The 15,558-nt window shown below is 44.6% G+C and overlaps 1 protein-coding gene across 1 annotated transcript in view; it reads left to right on the top strand.

Annotated features, from left to right (window-relative positions):
* The window catches only part of DNAH11 (dynein axonemal heavy chain 11), a 4,227,155-nt gene that overhangs the window by 1,978,695 nt on the left and 2,232,902 nt on the right, over nt 1–15,558 (top strand). Inside the window, exon 30 of the mRNA XM_069648254.1 lies at nt 3,369–3,602. Coding sequence (XP_069504355.1) covers nt 3,369–3,602 — 234 coding nt within the window. The remainder of the gene's footprint in view (nt 1–3,368; nt 3,603–15,558) is intronic.

Raw genomic sequence — 15,558 nt, 5'->3', positions numbered from 1 at the left:
CTAGGGACATTTCTCAGATTGGAAATAGCTGCTTCACTGTGGGCAGGCTAGATTAACAGTCCTTTTTGCCCCTAGTGATCATTCATTATAATGGGTTTTAGATTATCCTCACTGGGAATGCTAGTTCCCATTAGAGAAATGACCCATTTTGCACCTTTAGTGGTCAGGTATTTTCATACTATTGGATTTTAGATTATTCTCACAGAGAATGCTAGTTCCCATTAGAGAAAGCACACATTTTTCTCCCCTAGTGGCCAAGTCCTGTATTATCATTGGTTTTAGATTATCCTCAATGAGATTGTTAGCTCCCATTAGAGTAAAGACCAATTTTACTCCCATTATGGTCAGGTCTTGCAGGTTGGAGGTCTCTTTCTCTAATGGGAATTAGTTGTTGCACTCTGAATTGCAGGCTAGTTCCCATTAGACGAGAGAAACTCTTCTTCTCCCAGTTGTTCACTAAACAATGCAAAATTACACATGCGAATTGCTGGTAACGTAGCCCAGTGTGTAGTCCCATATGCCCAGTTTAGGGAACACTATACATACTGTACCAACATGATCCGGTCACAGGTATGACATTGTACACTTTCTGGTGCTCCCGTGCAGGTGATGCTGGGTATCCCCTGATTCCATGGCTGATGATCCATACCTGTGAGGCAACGACACAACCGGCAAGAGCAGGGATAGATCCGTGCCCCCATCTGTACACTTTGTACAATAGAACAGACAGTTCGCCTGTTAAAGACAAGGTTCTGCTGCCTGAGCAGGTCAGGGGGCGCACTTATGTACAGCCCTGTGAAGGTGGCAAAGATAGTCCTTGCCTCTGCTATGTTGCACAACATGTGTATCAGGCGCAACATCCCACTGCCCCCGATATGGAAATGCACCCACCAGAGGCAGAGGAGGATGAGAGTGATGATGAACTGCCATTTGAACATCACAGTGATGGCATGGATGGCCATGTTACACGAGAGGAACTTATTCACCACTATTTCTGATCACTTCACAAACACATGTGGCACAGGCCAGCTAGCGCACTGGGCACTACACTGTAAATAAATCACTCACTTACACTGAAAAAGCAATGTCCAGTCATGATTAATATGCAACACAAACTGTAATGTGTACAATGCAAATATTTACAAATGTGGAGAAACAAAACTGGCAATACTATCCCTCCCAAGTCTCCCTCACAAACTATCCCTCCCGACACCCCTCCCTAACTATTCCTCCCCAATCTCCTCCCCAACTATCCCACCCCACTCCCCTTCCCCAACTATCCCTCTCCAATCCCCCTCCCCAACTATCCCTCCCCACTCCCCCCTACCCAATTATCTCTAGGCAACTCCTGTCATGTTCTGCAAGGATGGTGCATGGTGAATTTCCATAGGCTGCTGGTCTAAGAAGGCCTGGAGGAACATAGCCATTGTCTCGGCTATAGATGACATTACGCTGTTCCCCTCCCGTACACTCCTGGACATCTGTACTATTGCTTGTGTGCACCGACCAAGTTCATTACGACGCCCACTAGCCTGGATGCTCTCACGCATCAGCTGCGCCTCCTGGAGTTGCTGCTGCACCAGGGATGTCAAGGTTTCCTGGCGTTGTTCCATGCGGCTGAGTCTGCCATCAATTTCCCTCACACTGGTGAAGGGTGGGCCTTGTGGTCTTATTGGGCCCAATGGGCTGAATAGCAAAAGATCATCGGTGCTGTGGTCGGTGGTCTCCTCCATGTCCACACCACTGTTATCTGCTATGTCTTCGAAAAATGCATGCATGTGTACTTGCATGTGGCTGCTGTGATGGTGGTGCTACTGCTGCAGCTAGGGCTGCCTGGGTGGGTGCAGCTTGTGGTACCGGTGCTGGGTCAATGGGTTGGGCTTGTCGGATCAGTGCTGGCTCAATAGGTTGAGCTTGTGGGTACGGTGGTGGCTCAATGGGTTGAGATTGTGGGACCGGTGGTGGCACAATGGTTTGAGATTGTGGGACCGGTGGTGGCTCAATGTGTTGTTTGTGTGGGACTGGTGGTGGCTCGACATGTGCAGTTGTGGTGGCAGTGGCAGTTGTGCCTGTTGAGGCTGTAGAGAACTGGGTGCAGGTGGTGGTGGTCCATTGGGTCTGGTGGTGTCCCTTGAGGTGCTTGAATGGGCCTCTTCATTGTCATATGATGTGCCTGAGGGAGTCAGAAAGGCAGGTTGTCAGTGAACATTGTGGTTTGATGAGGCAGAGATTCATGCATTATCTGGTTTGTGCCTGTGCTGTGTCGGGGACATGGCGGGGGACATGGCATGGTGTACACATGCTTGTGTCAAGCGCACTGTGCGGGTGGATGTGTGATGTCCGTACACGGCAGGGTGGTGTGCCGGTGATACTGTCATGGTGTACTGACAATTGCTGGGTACAGTGTTAACGGTGTGGCCTTCAGGCTGTGTTTGATGTTGGGATGGAGAAGGGTGTGCCATAGATGGGGTTGGCATGTGCCTGCTGCCTGTAGCACTTACAGGGATAGGTGGCCATTTATGTTCATGGGTCGGACTGGCTGGGACGAGGGGGTCCCATGTTTCCTTTGTGTGTGACGCTGGTCATTTCAGGGTGGAGAATGGGCTTAGCACTGATGTGACTTTGTGCCAGGGGAATCAAAGCAGGCACACACACATTAAGCAGTAGCAGGGGGATGTGTGTGTGAGTGGCAGGAGAAGCATGTTCTGTTGGCAGTACCGGGTGCCTGTGCTCTGTTCTAGGTGTATAAGTGGTGTGAGTGATGTTTTGGGGAAGGGTGTATGTCGTTGTGTGCACCCAGGTTGCTGGTCTCTTGGGGGACAGCCAGGGCTTTATCGGTGTTTTGGACTATGCTCTAGACGTTCATGTCATATGGTGATACAGTAGAAGGTGCAGGGTGGCGTAAAGGGAGTGCAAAGGTCCATCAAAATGGGTGCCTTTCGCAGACCACTGGAACTGCGGAAAAGCGGCCGAAAAACTAGCTTTGAACGCATTATTGTCAAACAATTATGGATAAATCCTCACTGCGGATCAAGTCAATTATAAGCACCCAAGTTGCTTAAATGCTTTACAGTTATATCTCGAAGTTTCCATGTTTTTGAAAAAGGTAATACTGGCCGATTTCGATTAAAAATGTATATGATCAAAACCTATGTTACATCATTTTTCAAATGCAGGGTATTCAAACGAAACAGAACAGCGTGTGAAATGTATGTATTTCTTTGCAGTCTTAGAGCCATCCTATTAGCTAGAAACATTACACAACATTAGAACGTCGAAATGACTAGATTACGTCCAATAGGGACAGTAGACATCGTGCTTTCTTAAGCTGCTGATTGTATTTAGTGATAGTCTTTACCTTCTCGCAGGTGGAAAGTTGGTTGAAACGCTTGGAAGAAACCATGTGTGAGACGGTGCGTCATCAAATCACAGAGGCCGTGGCTGCCCACGAGGAGAAGCCGAGGGAGCAGTGGTTGTTTGACTACCCAGCTCAGGTTGCGCTCACTGGCTCGCAGATCTGGTGGGCCACTGATGTGGGTATAGCTTTTGAAAGGCTGGAAGAGGGGTTTGAAACTGTTCTTAAAGATTACAACAAAAAGCAGGTACGCTCTAATTAACCTCTTAAATTTTAAAATATAATTTTCAGAAATCAGTGCTACTGGCACCTCGCTAATGTTTTTTTTTGTTGTTGCTTATTTTACTATTCATGAATACTGTTTAAGTTACATGTTTGACATCCTGTTTGAGTGGCATTCACAGCACTAACACTTTTCATGGGCTTGTCTTTGGTAAGAGAACAGATTGAGCTCCAATGGAAATAGTGCTGTGTATGGAATATTGCATGTTGTGCTGCTCCACACTGTTATGGATTCAAGAGCCAGCAGCCAAAACAGCCTGCTTATGTGTGCAGGTTGTTACTGCCACAAAAAAGCAGTATTATTCATGCAGTATGACTGTATGCAGTAATACCACATTTCCCTAAAGCAGTACAAGATTTATCAACAGCATTAGATCTGGCGGACCACAGCATCGTCTGTGAACACCTAATAGCTACTTTTCACTTCTCACCAGCAGCCACAAACTGGGTCAAAGCCTTCTTAAACAGCCGCTCATCTAGAGTCCCAATTGGCCATGAAGCCGTCAACCACATTCTTGTTCCATATGCTGTTCCCAAGGCTCCTGCATCTCCCCGAGCTTCTATAACCTGTACACCACACCCCTTTTAGAGCACTTAGACAGCATTGACATCCCCTATACTAACTTTACTGAGGACACACAAATCTTACTAAAACTCACAGGAACTATGCCCAAGACACCACTAACATCAACCAAGTCTATAGTATCATACAGAACTGGATGGCTAACCATCACCTGTGCCTAAACGATGAATAAACTGAGCTACTCTTTGTTGGCTCTCCACACAGTCTCAAAAACCTTGACCCAGGCTATGCCACCATCACTATCGATGGCAACCGCAAACCATTAGCAAAACAAGTTAAAACCTTAGAGGTATACTTTGATGCTAAGCTTAACATACAAAAACAAATCAAGGCCCTCGCCTTCTCTACTGCCTATACTACCAACTTGATTAACCTTAGTAGAAAATGACTATTGTCAAGCAACTGTCTGACACTCGCTACAGCCCTAATAGGTAGCAAAGTAGACGACTGCACTGCCCTCCTCACTGGTATCTCAGGCAGAAAATCTCACAAAATTCTAATTGCTCCAAAACAATGCTCTCAGAGCAGCTTGGGCTCTTGTAGGCACCAACCATATTACTCAAGCCAGAAAGGATGCACAATGGCTCCCCATTAGCACACACATAGACTTCAAGATACTCACCATCACTACATCCACAAAACAGGTCCAGCATACATGTACCACTGCCTACACATACAAACTCCTACCCACCACCTATGATCCCCATATGCCCTGATTCTACAAACCCCCAGATTCAAGAAAAAAACGGACGGTGGCACCAGTTTTGTAGTCACCACCCCAATTCTATGGAACTCATTCCCTTTGACTATCAGAAATTAGCCCTCCAATCCAACCTTAAAGAAGCTGCTAAAGACTGGGCTCTTCAACAGATAAGATTAAGTTGCCTTTGACTCCTTACCGGCTGCCAAAGCTCAGACCAGTTGACACTATGACTTACTCATATGCTGTTTTTATCTACTGTAGGTGTACTAGCGCCGTGATACCTCTGGGTTTTGGGAACTACAAACCAATGAATAAATAAATAATGGACTAGGCAATGGAGAATATCTTATAGTCAGGTTTGGCAGTATTTCTAGAGGGAATTAGGACCTCTAGTTTCTGCTCCCATGTTTAAATGACTGTTGTGCTCCTAAAGAACATAAACTGAGCTCCTGTTCTGAAGCAATTAACTCCCTTTTCAGTGATGGACAGGATCTTCTGGAGTGGCAGGATGTGACAAAGAACGGCTTTAACATGGTATTTCTCAAGTTTGTGCCATGTTATGTGATCGCATGACACTCTGGGAGCCAATCATAATTGCCAAGATTCTTTACACCAGGTCCAGGAAGCTATTGAAGTTCCCTTGTTGTAAAGGTCCTTAGTGTTTACTGCAGGATGATCAGGTTGTGCTAGAGTCTACAAGACTCTACAGCGGTGCCCAGGGTTTTCAGGATACTCAGGAGGCACCCTCTGGACCACCAGTTTAAGAAATCAGTTCCTCTAAACTGGTCTCACTTTTCTGTCTTAACACTCAGGGCACCTCCTAAAGTGCATACTAGAAAGGTTAACTCAAACCCTATAATATGTTTTTGCAGCCCCTAAAGAACACCAACTCCTGTTTTGATGCATTGAACTCCCTCTCAGTAGGAACCTCAACTCTTGATATAGTAGATTTATCCAACTTCTAACCTAATTATATCCAAAACATGATCACACAATGTGTTTCATTCGCTTTCTTGACCTCTACTCTTTCTTATGCATTCTTGCTTCTGGTGCACCCGAGAGTTGATGGAGCCACGTATCCCCATGAACAACTGATGATGGTGCTGAAGCACAACCAAAACTGGATTTCCTTTCAGGCATTTTGCTACTAGGAAGATCCATTATGACTCCCAGGAATGCCCAATACTTTAAAAGTTAGATTGTTTAGTACATTTTGTTACCATAAATCAGTTTTCTTTATGTTGCCATACTCATAAACCTAGCCAGCTTTACAATTCTCGAATGAAATAGCTGTGACCCAACCACATTATTAAGATATTTCTGTTTGTGTAAGACTACTCTGAAACGTATTTCCGTTTTTGGGAAAGCTATTGCTTAAACATGGTCACATGCCGTGTGACGAATACTTAGACTAAATGCTGTTCAAGAATTCTGTATGGAATTATTGTTACGTGTGACACGCTGGAGTGTGCATGACTGAAGACTTTCATGAACATGGAATACCAAAATCTAGTAAAAGGAGAGAAAGCCCAGAGGAAGTAATCAACAAGAGAATGGAGAACCGAAGAATATTTGTAGTGGAAAGGCTGGGGTGGTCTGCCCCTTTTGGGGTGAAGCCAAGCCTGATTTGCACATGGTCTTCCACATTTCTGTAATGATTTGGCAGGCTGAAGAACAATGGTCTGGAGGAGCGACAGAGCAGCGCCAGAGGTTGAGAATAATTCTAAACCTTCCAACTGTCACCTCTTTTGTTTTGCCATCCTGGATAGAAAAGCATCATCTGAAAGGCAGAGATTGAGGAAAAAACTAGGGTGAGACAGGAGACGTGAAGTGTCCCTAACAATATATAAAGACGTTCTGAAGCACTGAACCAATCCTGAAAATGTCATTTTACTTGATTACATCTTTTAACTTTAACGCCAGTTACTTAGTTTTCTTAGGAACACCCCACAATAGGTTGTGTTAGATTAAGAGTGGTATCACATTGTACCAACAATAGACACATCCAGTGTGTTATCAATTCAGTGGTGCTAATATTTCTCTTTCTATTGTGAATTGTCAAAAGTAATGTTAGATTCTTCAGGTATAATAGTGAATTTATAAGAGCTAGGGATGCATAGACCAGGCCATTAGCACTTCGTTCCGATTCTAAAGACATTGCCTAACTGTTCTATCTCTCACCCATTGACAGACTATCCTCTTTCTTTGAGTACATAGTGAAAGTCTTTGCACCTACAAATGTGTGCAGATTAGACATATCTTTTGGGGGCAAGCAGTACCAGTCGCCCAATCGACTCCATACGCCATTTACTTTTTTCAAATCTATGTTCAGTCGTCCTTTAGTGGGGGCAATTTGGAGAAAGTCCCTTCTTGAAAATGGATGATAATTCTTAACTAATTCGTACACATACAGGTTCAACTGTGTCCTAATTTGTTAACCACCTCCACATATGAGATACCGTTGGCTTTGGAAGCATTGGAAGCAGTTCAGAATGCAGAGCATGCAGTCTATAGTGTTATAATATCAAATGCAATATGAAGAAACCAGGTCACTGAATGTTTATCAAACGTTAAAAACACATACTGGGGATCAAGTAAACGTTGTTACAAGAGTAAGTATATTTTTAGGGATACAGTTATCAAATTCTCTAGTCATGAAAGAAGTGGAGCAGCCTGCATAAAAGGACAGTGAATGGCAGGGAAGAGTGAAAGGAAATGATGCAGACAAATAATGTAAAGGTACAGGAGACCATGAACGGTATTAGGTATTCCATAAATAATCAAATAAGAACTATGGTGTATTCAATTGAGACCTAGGCTATTATACATGAAGTATTGTTAGAGTATGATCTAATGAAACTTACAAATGCTTTGCCTATTTTGCCTGAGTGCCATAGCAGTTCAAAGAGTAGCACAATGTTTCAACAATGATTTTAAACATCCTTTTAATTAGTTCTGTATCTGTTTACTCTGTTAGCCAGGGATTTTTAGAAACTGTGATCCAAAAAATAAAAAAACAGGTTGATACCTTAACTAGACATTTATTTGCAAGCTTTTGTAATCTTCAAATCACTTCTTCAAGAACAAATTGAATGAAGCTTGCAGAAAACAGGGCAGGTTTAGCATTCACCTCTGCATTCCTTATCTGTTTACTCATTGTTTTCAATATGTGGTTCCTTCACAATGAAGCAAGTGCTTCAGAAGATAGTCCTGCACTATGAAGATTGAAAGATTTAATAAGGGTACTGCGAACTATGGGTGTCATTACGAGTCCAGTGTTAAACCTTAAAAGTGGCGATAAAGGATTTGCTGTTCAGCCGAATTATGAGTCGGCATCATTCCGCCGGCTGTGTCATTAAAATGCTAATGGGTCTGTCACAATGTCCAAATTAAAAAATCCACTGTCCCGTGTCAGAATCCAAACTCTTTCCCTTACACTATAAACTAAACTGAAAAAGTACTAGGTTTCTTTCTCAAGCTTCTGTGGCAGTTCAACAACTGATGGAGGAATGTTTCCCTTTCCCTGGCCTTCCACAGGCGTGTACAGCAGTTCAACAGCTGGTGGGGGAATGTATCCATTCCCCTGGCCTTTCTCAAGCTTCTGTGGCAGTTCAAAAACTGATGGAGGAATGTATCCCTTGCCCTGGCCTTCCTCAGGCTTGCATGAAAGTTCAACAACTGATGGGGGAATGTCTCCCTTCCCCTAGCCTTTCCAAGGCATATGCAACAGTCAAACAACTGATGGGGGAATGTCTCCCTTCCCCAGACCTTTCCCATACTTGTTTTGTGTGTGGGACCAGGCCTCTGTGGACTGACCTGGTTCACTCTCCTGCCAGGTACTGTGCTGAGAAAGATGGATTGCACTTCTCTCCCTGCTTAGTTGTGGGCCTCAGACCCCCACTTTATCTTCTGTATCTGCTGTACCTGGTCCACTAACATGCCAGGTATTCTCTTGGCTCACTCGCCTTACAACTGTCTCTGCCCCTCTGTGTGGGTCCCATACCCTGGTTCACAGGCTTCTCAGGTCTTTCCTGCTTTCCCTAACAACCCTTTTACCTTCGGGTTCGTTGTCGGGCCTTCATTGATTGCAGAAGTGGAGCACTCCTGAAGCTTCATTTGGTTTCCTATGTCTTATCTTTCTCATTGGCTCTGCTCTTTCTGTGGTAGTTTCACATCGATGGGTCCCAGACCCTGTTTACTGGGTTTCTCAACAGCTAAGGAGCATTCCTGTTGCTCCGTTCTGTTTTCCTGTGTTCCTTCTCTCTCACAGGCTAGTCTCTCTGCGTGGTGGCTCTGCCGAGACGGAGGCTGGGCGGTTGTCATCTCTCTCCACAGCTGCGTGGTTCAGGGCCCTGCTTCCACTCTGCTCCCATTCTGCCAGCTCTCTCTTCGGTCTGCTGGTAGTCCTTCCTTCCATTTTGTCACTGGGCCTGTTTTACTTGGTTCCTGTTGTCTAGACCTGGTCAGGTTGGTTACGTGGTCTATTCGGTAGAGCTCTGCAGCCCTTCCTCGTCTCAGTGGTTTTCCATTTTATGTAATTCAACTCCTGCCTATTCGTCCTCGTCTCAGTAGTTTCTATCTCGGTAGCTTGAAAAAAGCATATGGGAGAGGATGTTAGGGATAGAGAAAGTGGGGTTGAAGGAGAGGTGTGGGCGTTGTGTATAATCCAAGTTCTCCCTGAATAGTCGTCACTGGTCGCCTAGGGGGTTTCCCTCCTCATGAGATCCTACCGATGAGTACCACCTCCAGGGGGACTATTGGATAGCACCCTCACCACTGGAGCCTCACGGGAAGAGGCTCCCCCTATGGAAGCATTGACAACATCCTAGGATTCGTCACATACCCTTGCCCTCAGGATATTAGCTTCCTCATTCCCTAACGGGAATTGGGATATGAAATCAACCTTCCCCTATTCCTTACCCTTCCAATATTCTACACAGAAACAAAATGGCTATAGGTCAAGAAACTAACGCATAATTTGACGGTTGGTATCCTTTCTTAAAGTGAGCCACGTGAGTGGTGAGTGGTCCAAGAACAGGGTGAACTACGCTCCTGTGAGGTAGTAATGGAGGTGTCCTACTCCCTATTTTATTGCCAAAGCCTCTAATTCTATTGTGATATAGTTTCTTTCCCTCGTGAATGACTTCCTTCTTATGTAGAGCATGGGGTGTTCTGTTCTATCATAGGTTTGAGACAAAACTGCTCCTAGTCCCACTTTTGAGGCATCTCTTTGGGGGATAAATTCCTTGTTAAAATTGGGTACCTTTATGTTGGGTTCACTACACAAGTTGGCTTTAAGGAAGTAGAAGCAGGCCTGATCTCCCTTTCCCCATGTTATCTTTTGAGGTTCAGTGTTTTTCAGTTTGTCTGTGCGACAGGAAGTGATAGATGAAAAATTGACAGTGATCCTTCTTTAATACCCCAATACATATGAGAGTTTCTTTTATTGCCTTAACCTTTTCCAACTGATGTTGGACCATTCCGTTACCCACAAAGAAACCAAGATATTTCACTGCCAATTGGGCATTTCTTTGAGTTGGCGTTTAGTGATCTGGTGATCTGATAATGACGCGTTATATGTCTTCCCACTTTTGGCTGTGTATGCCCCAGAAAACCTGGAACAGGGTTGTAATAACTGGACCATTAACCTTTGAAAGGGTGCTGGTGCCCTGTGAAGCGCAAAACGCAGTAATTTGAACAGGAATAGTCCTGTAGACATGGAGAAAAGCGTCTTTGCTTTGTCTTCCAGATTCAGAGGGATCTGTCAATAACCCTTGATCAGATCAACTGTGAAGATATAGACAGCTGCACCTAGTCATTCAATCAGGTTGTCAATCCTTGGCATAGGATAGCTATAGAACTGGGACACATCATTCAGCTTTTGGAAGTCTATGCAAAACCTCCACGATTGATCTGGTTTGGCTATCAGGATTACTGGGAAAAACCAGGGACTCTGAGATGGCTAAATGATGTTGGCTGCTATCATCTTCTCCACCTCCTGTATGACTATTTCCCTTCGAGCTTCAGGGATCTGGTAGTGCCTTAGATTGATGACCTTCTCCAGGGGGGTAAATGTGTGATGATATATCCCCTTGACTCTTCCTGGCTCTGACTTAAAAACATCAGGAAACTGACTCAGCAGGTCTTGGATATTTTTCTGTTGTCGGGGAGGAAGGTTAGGTGGTATTAAGTTAGGAGCTTCAACATGTACCTCTAATAAACTGGCCATTACTGCATAAGAAGACTCGACAGGATCCTTTCTCCACTCCTTTAGGAGTTTTATATGATAGATTTGTGACTTGAGTCTTCTATCAGGTTGGGCGACCCGGTAGTTACATGGCTGAGTCTGCTCCAGGATTTCGGACATGCCATGCCAGCAAGACAACATCTTATGCTCTGATGAGAGCAAGAGCACTAGGACCTTCTGTCCGATGGATAAAGAGCCGGTAACCACTTTCTAATTATAATGGTCCTTTTTATTTTCTTGGGCTTTGGCCAAATTAGAATTGATTATGTCCCGGACAAGTGCCATATGTTATTTAATTCTTCGCGCTGTTTGGGGACAAAGGTAATACGTCTTCTTCCTGCTCTTCCAGTCTCTTTGAGCATGTCCAACACATCCCAGGGATCTCATCCATATAGGAGTTCAAATGGGGAAAACCTGGAAGATGCTTGGGGGGCTGTCCTAATAGTGAATAGAGCCCAGGGAACCATCATGTTCCAATTTTTCCCGTCAGCCTCAATTAGCTTTTTAAGGATGTTCCTTAGAGTCTTATTAAACCTTTTGACCAGGCTGTCCATCTGGGGATGACAGAGACATTGTAAGAGTTTTAATTGGAAGGATTTTCTTTACCTCAGCCATGTATTTACTCATGAAGGTCGTGCCTTGATAGGTAAGGATCTACCTTGGGAAGCCTACCTGGGACAGAAATAGGATTAGATGTGTTAATATCTATTGTGAAGTGTTACTGTGCATGGGAAAAGCCTTGGGGTAGTGGGTAGCATAGTTTAAGATGATTAATAAATACCGATTCACAAACCGGGAAGGTTCTATGTGACCCACAATGTCCATCCCGATACAGGAGAATGGGGGGTCAATAATTGTCAGTGGTTGTAAGGGTGCTGGCAGAGGTTTCTGAGGGTCAGTCCTTTGACATAAGGGGCAGGTCAAGACAACATCCTTGATGTCTGCAAAGATACAGGGCCAGTAGAATCTGCTCACTACTTGACTTTGGGTGTTGGATGTTGGTAAGTTTCCAGAGGTAAGGTGAGCATGGGTAATCTCTAAAAACCATCCTTGAGTGACTTTTTGGGGCCGCAATTTGGGACAGAGGGATTCCCTCACTGGTGGTGTTTCCTCTGTACAATAACCATTGTTTGTTGAAAAAGAAGGGACTCTTCCTTCCTTCCTTCCTTCCTCCCTAGAAACAACTTTAAGGAAGGCCTCATCTAACATTCTATCATTACGCTGAGCAAAGGCTAAATCTGATATGATCATGGTCTGTGTTTTGGTCTGCTTCCCCCAACTCTTTTGTCCCCCTATCTGTTTTACCTTGATAGAGGACCTCCACTAAGTCGGGGAACAATGCCCTCTCCAAAATCTCTTGGGCAATTGTATCTCTGATCTTGATGTGATATGATTGTTTACCATTTCTTGTAAATGTATTGTGACATCACCCCTATAATCAGGATCAACCACCCCAACTAATGCATCTAATCAATATTTCCAGGCCAACCCAGATTTAGAAGTTAAACAGGTGTAGGTACCTTGTAGGGAAGTTAGTACTAGGTTAGTTGGTTTATTGTGTCTTTCTCCAGGATGTATAATCAGATTTTGGCTACTCAACAAGTCAAACCCAACTGATTCCCATGTGACTATGGATGGTGCTCATGTCTTTTTCGTAGGTGTGTTCCCGGTTTGTGTTAACCAGGCCAGATCCCACCCTGACACCATATATAAGGGTGCAGAAGTAGGACTCTGACACAGTGGTGGCATGGTGGGTGGCAAACACTTTAATTCAAAAGGTAAATAAAAGAAAACCATAGCTTGCCCTATTTCTAAGGTGGGTTTCCCTACCTCAACTAAAATGCTAATGGGTCTGCCAGGATGTCCAAAGTAAAATATATACTGTCCTGTGTCAGAATCCAAACTGTTTCCCTTATACTATACACTAAACTGAAGACAAAGTAGGTTTCTTTGGTCCAGGAAACAATCCTTTTCTTCTGGACATATATCAAAACCCTTCACTGTCTAAAGTAGAAAGGTCTCAAAACAAAGTTCAAACCTGACTGGTAGGGGAATGTGTTCCTTCCCCTGGCCTTCCACAGGCTTGTAAGGCAGTTCAGTAACTGGGGAGGGGGGGAATGTCTCCCTTCCCCAGGCCTTTCTCAGGCTTCTGTGGCAGTTCAACAATTGATGGGGGAACGTCTCCCTTCCCCTGTCCTTTCTAAGGCTTCTGTGCCAGTTCAGCAACTGATGGGGGAATGTCTCTCTTCCGATGGCCTTTCTCAGGCTTGTATGGCAGTTCAACAACAGATGGGCGAATGTCTCCCTTCCCGTGGCCTTTCTCAAGCTTCTGTGGTAGTTCAACAACTGGCAGGGAATGTTTCCCTTTCCCTGAACTTTCTCAGGTGTGTACTGTAGTTCAAAAACTGGTGCAGGAAAATCTCCCTTCCCCTGGCCGTTCTCAGGAAGTGTTGGATGCTATACCACCTTAATTCTGAAATCCCTGTTGCACAGCCAATGGGTACACTGATGACATCACAGTTGAGATCACTTCTGACATCACTTATTGCACCACCAATTACATCACTGGAAACTAGAACACACTGATGATAGCCATGGCCTGTTGGTACATTACCAAAGGCCATGCTCCCTACCTTACCCAACCACCCAAAGTAGGTCAGGTCCAGCAGCCACTGCACTCTCATTATAGGTCAATGGAGCACTGGTCATATAAATGGTCTGTTGCCATCGCCACTTGCCACACTGCCTGTTACATGGTCTTCTGCATTGTCCAAGGCCTCGCTAGGCCACCAAAAGGCTCATTGGCAACTTTACCTCAATAACTGGTTAGCATTTATATTACCTTGCTGTTAGCATACACTTACACATACACCTATGCAACATTTGAAATTAGATATTCTTGAGGCACACCACAGGAGAGTAGGTAGATTGTCATGTGTGTCATAATACTCTGCATTTCAGTGCCTAACCGCCACCTCAAATGCGGCTTAAATACACATCTTGCACTTGCAGCTGAGAATAGTGCTGTATCCAACATAAGGCTCTGGAGAGAGTTGGATCTCTGTGGTTAATAGAAGAGAAAGCACTACATCTTGGTACCTGAAACGGCCAACTATGTATTTACGTTATTAGCTTTAATTCGACAAAAAAACTCATAAAAGCAATACACCGATAACAAAACCACAAATGTAACAACATCGTAATCACTTCGCTCATAAATCACTTCCAATCGTAAAACAATTCATCATTTTGCCAGAGAAAGCAAATGAAAGCAGGATCAACATTTTACCAAAATTGACAGCTAATGCAAATGGTTTTCTCTACAGCAAGGCATTATTCTGCTACCTTAGTCTTTCTCATGTGTATTTTTCCTGCCCAACTCCAATAACTAGTAGTAGCAAGAACAGCCTCTACATCTGCAGTGTCCAGGCATATTGCCATGGCATCACCTACCGACCTGCAGGCACGACTAAGAAACAAAAGCATCAAAAAGCACTTCCTCAAGGGCTTAGTGGCCGGCAGAGTAAAAAGTAATGTTGAACAGTCTCCTCAGGCTCGCTGCAAAGAATACATGATGTTGAAACAGCATTGTTCCATCTATGCCAAAATGCGGCAATTGGCAGAATTCCAATACAGAACTTTAAGTATAGAGCCCTTTCCCACCTAAGGGAGACATAATCCAGGTACTCTTCGCAACCCGCCATTTCTTAATTATAAGATATCGAGCCAGCTGTTCTGAGGCCCTGGATTTTCCCAAAATGTCCTGCTGGGCCTTTGCCCCTGCTGCGTTCTTAATCACGTCCTTGGAAACAGATGTAATCACTAAGGGATTTGACTAATACTCTCCTAAACCCAGCAAACCCAAATAGCTTTTCACGTGAACAGCCCACTTTAAAGAGCTGCTCCCTTTTTCGGCCACAGAACATCCATAACTGCCTCTTTATATTTGCATAGGAGATGACTGGACAAAAAAAGGGCCCAGTAGAGGACCGGGCGCAAGTTACATATCGTCTCAAACCCATCTAATCCATTTTCCAAAAGCACTGGGATTTTCGGGCCAGCAGTGGGCAACCCAAGAATGTTTTGCAAGAATTGCAAGAGTCCCCAGAGTTCCATCCCGTACAATGCTGCCTGCCATGCTTACGCTCTATAGGCCTCCAACAAGACCACTGCACTGCCCCATTCCCATGCTCATTGGTAAATTGCCCAGCTACCCTCATCAAGGACTGCACTGAAGCACTAGCTCCTTTCCTTACAGCCTTTGTCAATGCCTCCTTTGCCACCGGAAAAGTCCCCGCCTCCCTCAAGGAAGCCTGGGTCCGCCCTCTATTAAAAAAACAAACCCTTGATCCCACCTCCCCCAACAACTATAGACCAATCACCACTGC

This window comes from Ambystoma mexicanum, chromosome 2q, assembly GCF_040938575.1.
Source record: "Ambystoma mexicanum isolate Mex_15411 chromosome 2q, UKY_AmexF1_1, whole genome shotgun sequence".
NCBI classification, from domain to species: domain Eukaryota; kingdom Metazoa; phylum Chordata; class Amphibia; order Caudata; family Ambystomatidae; genus Ambystoma; species Ambystoma mexicanum.
The sequence above is the reverse complement of the archived record's forward strand: the minus strand, read 5'-3'. Positions and strand labels throughout refer to the sequence as shown.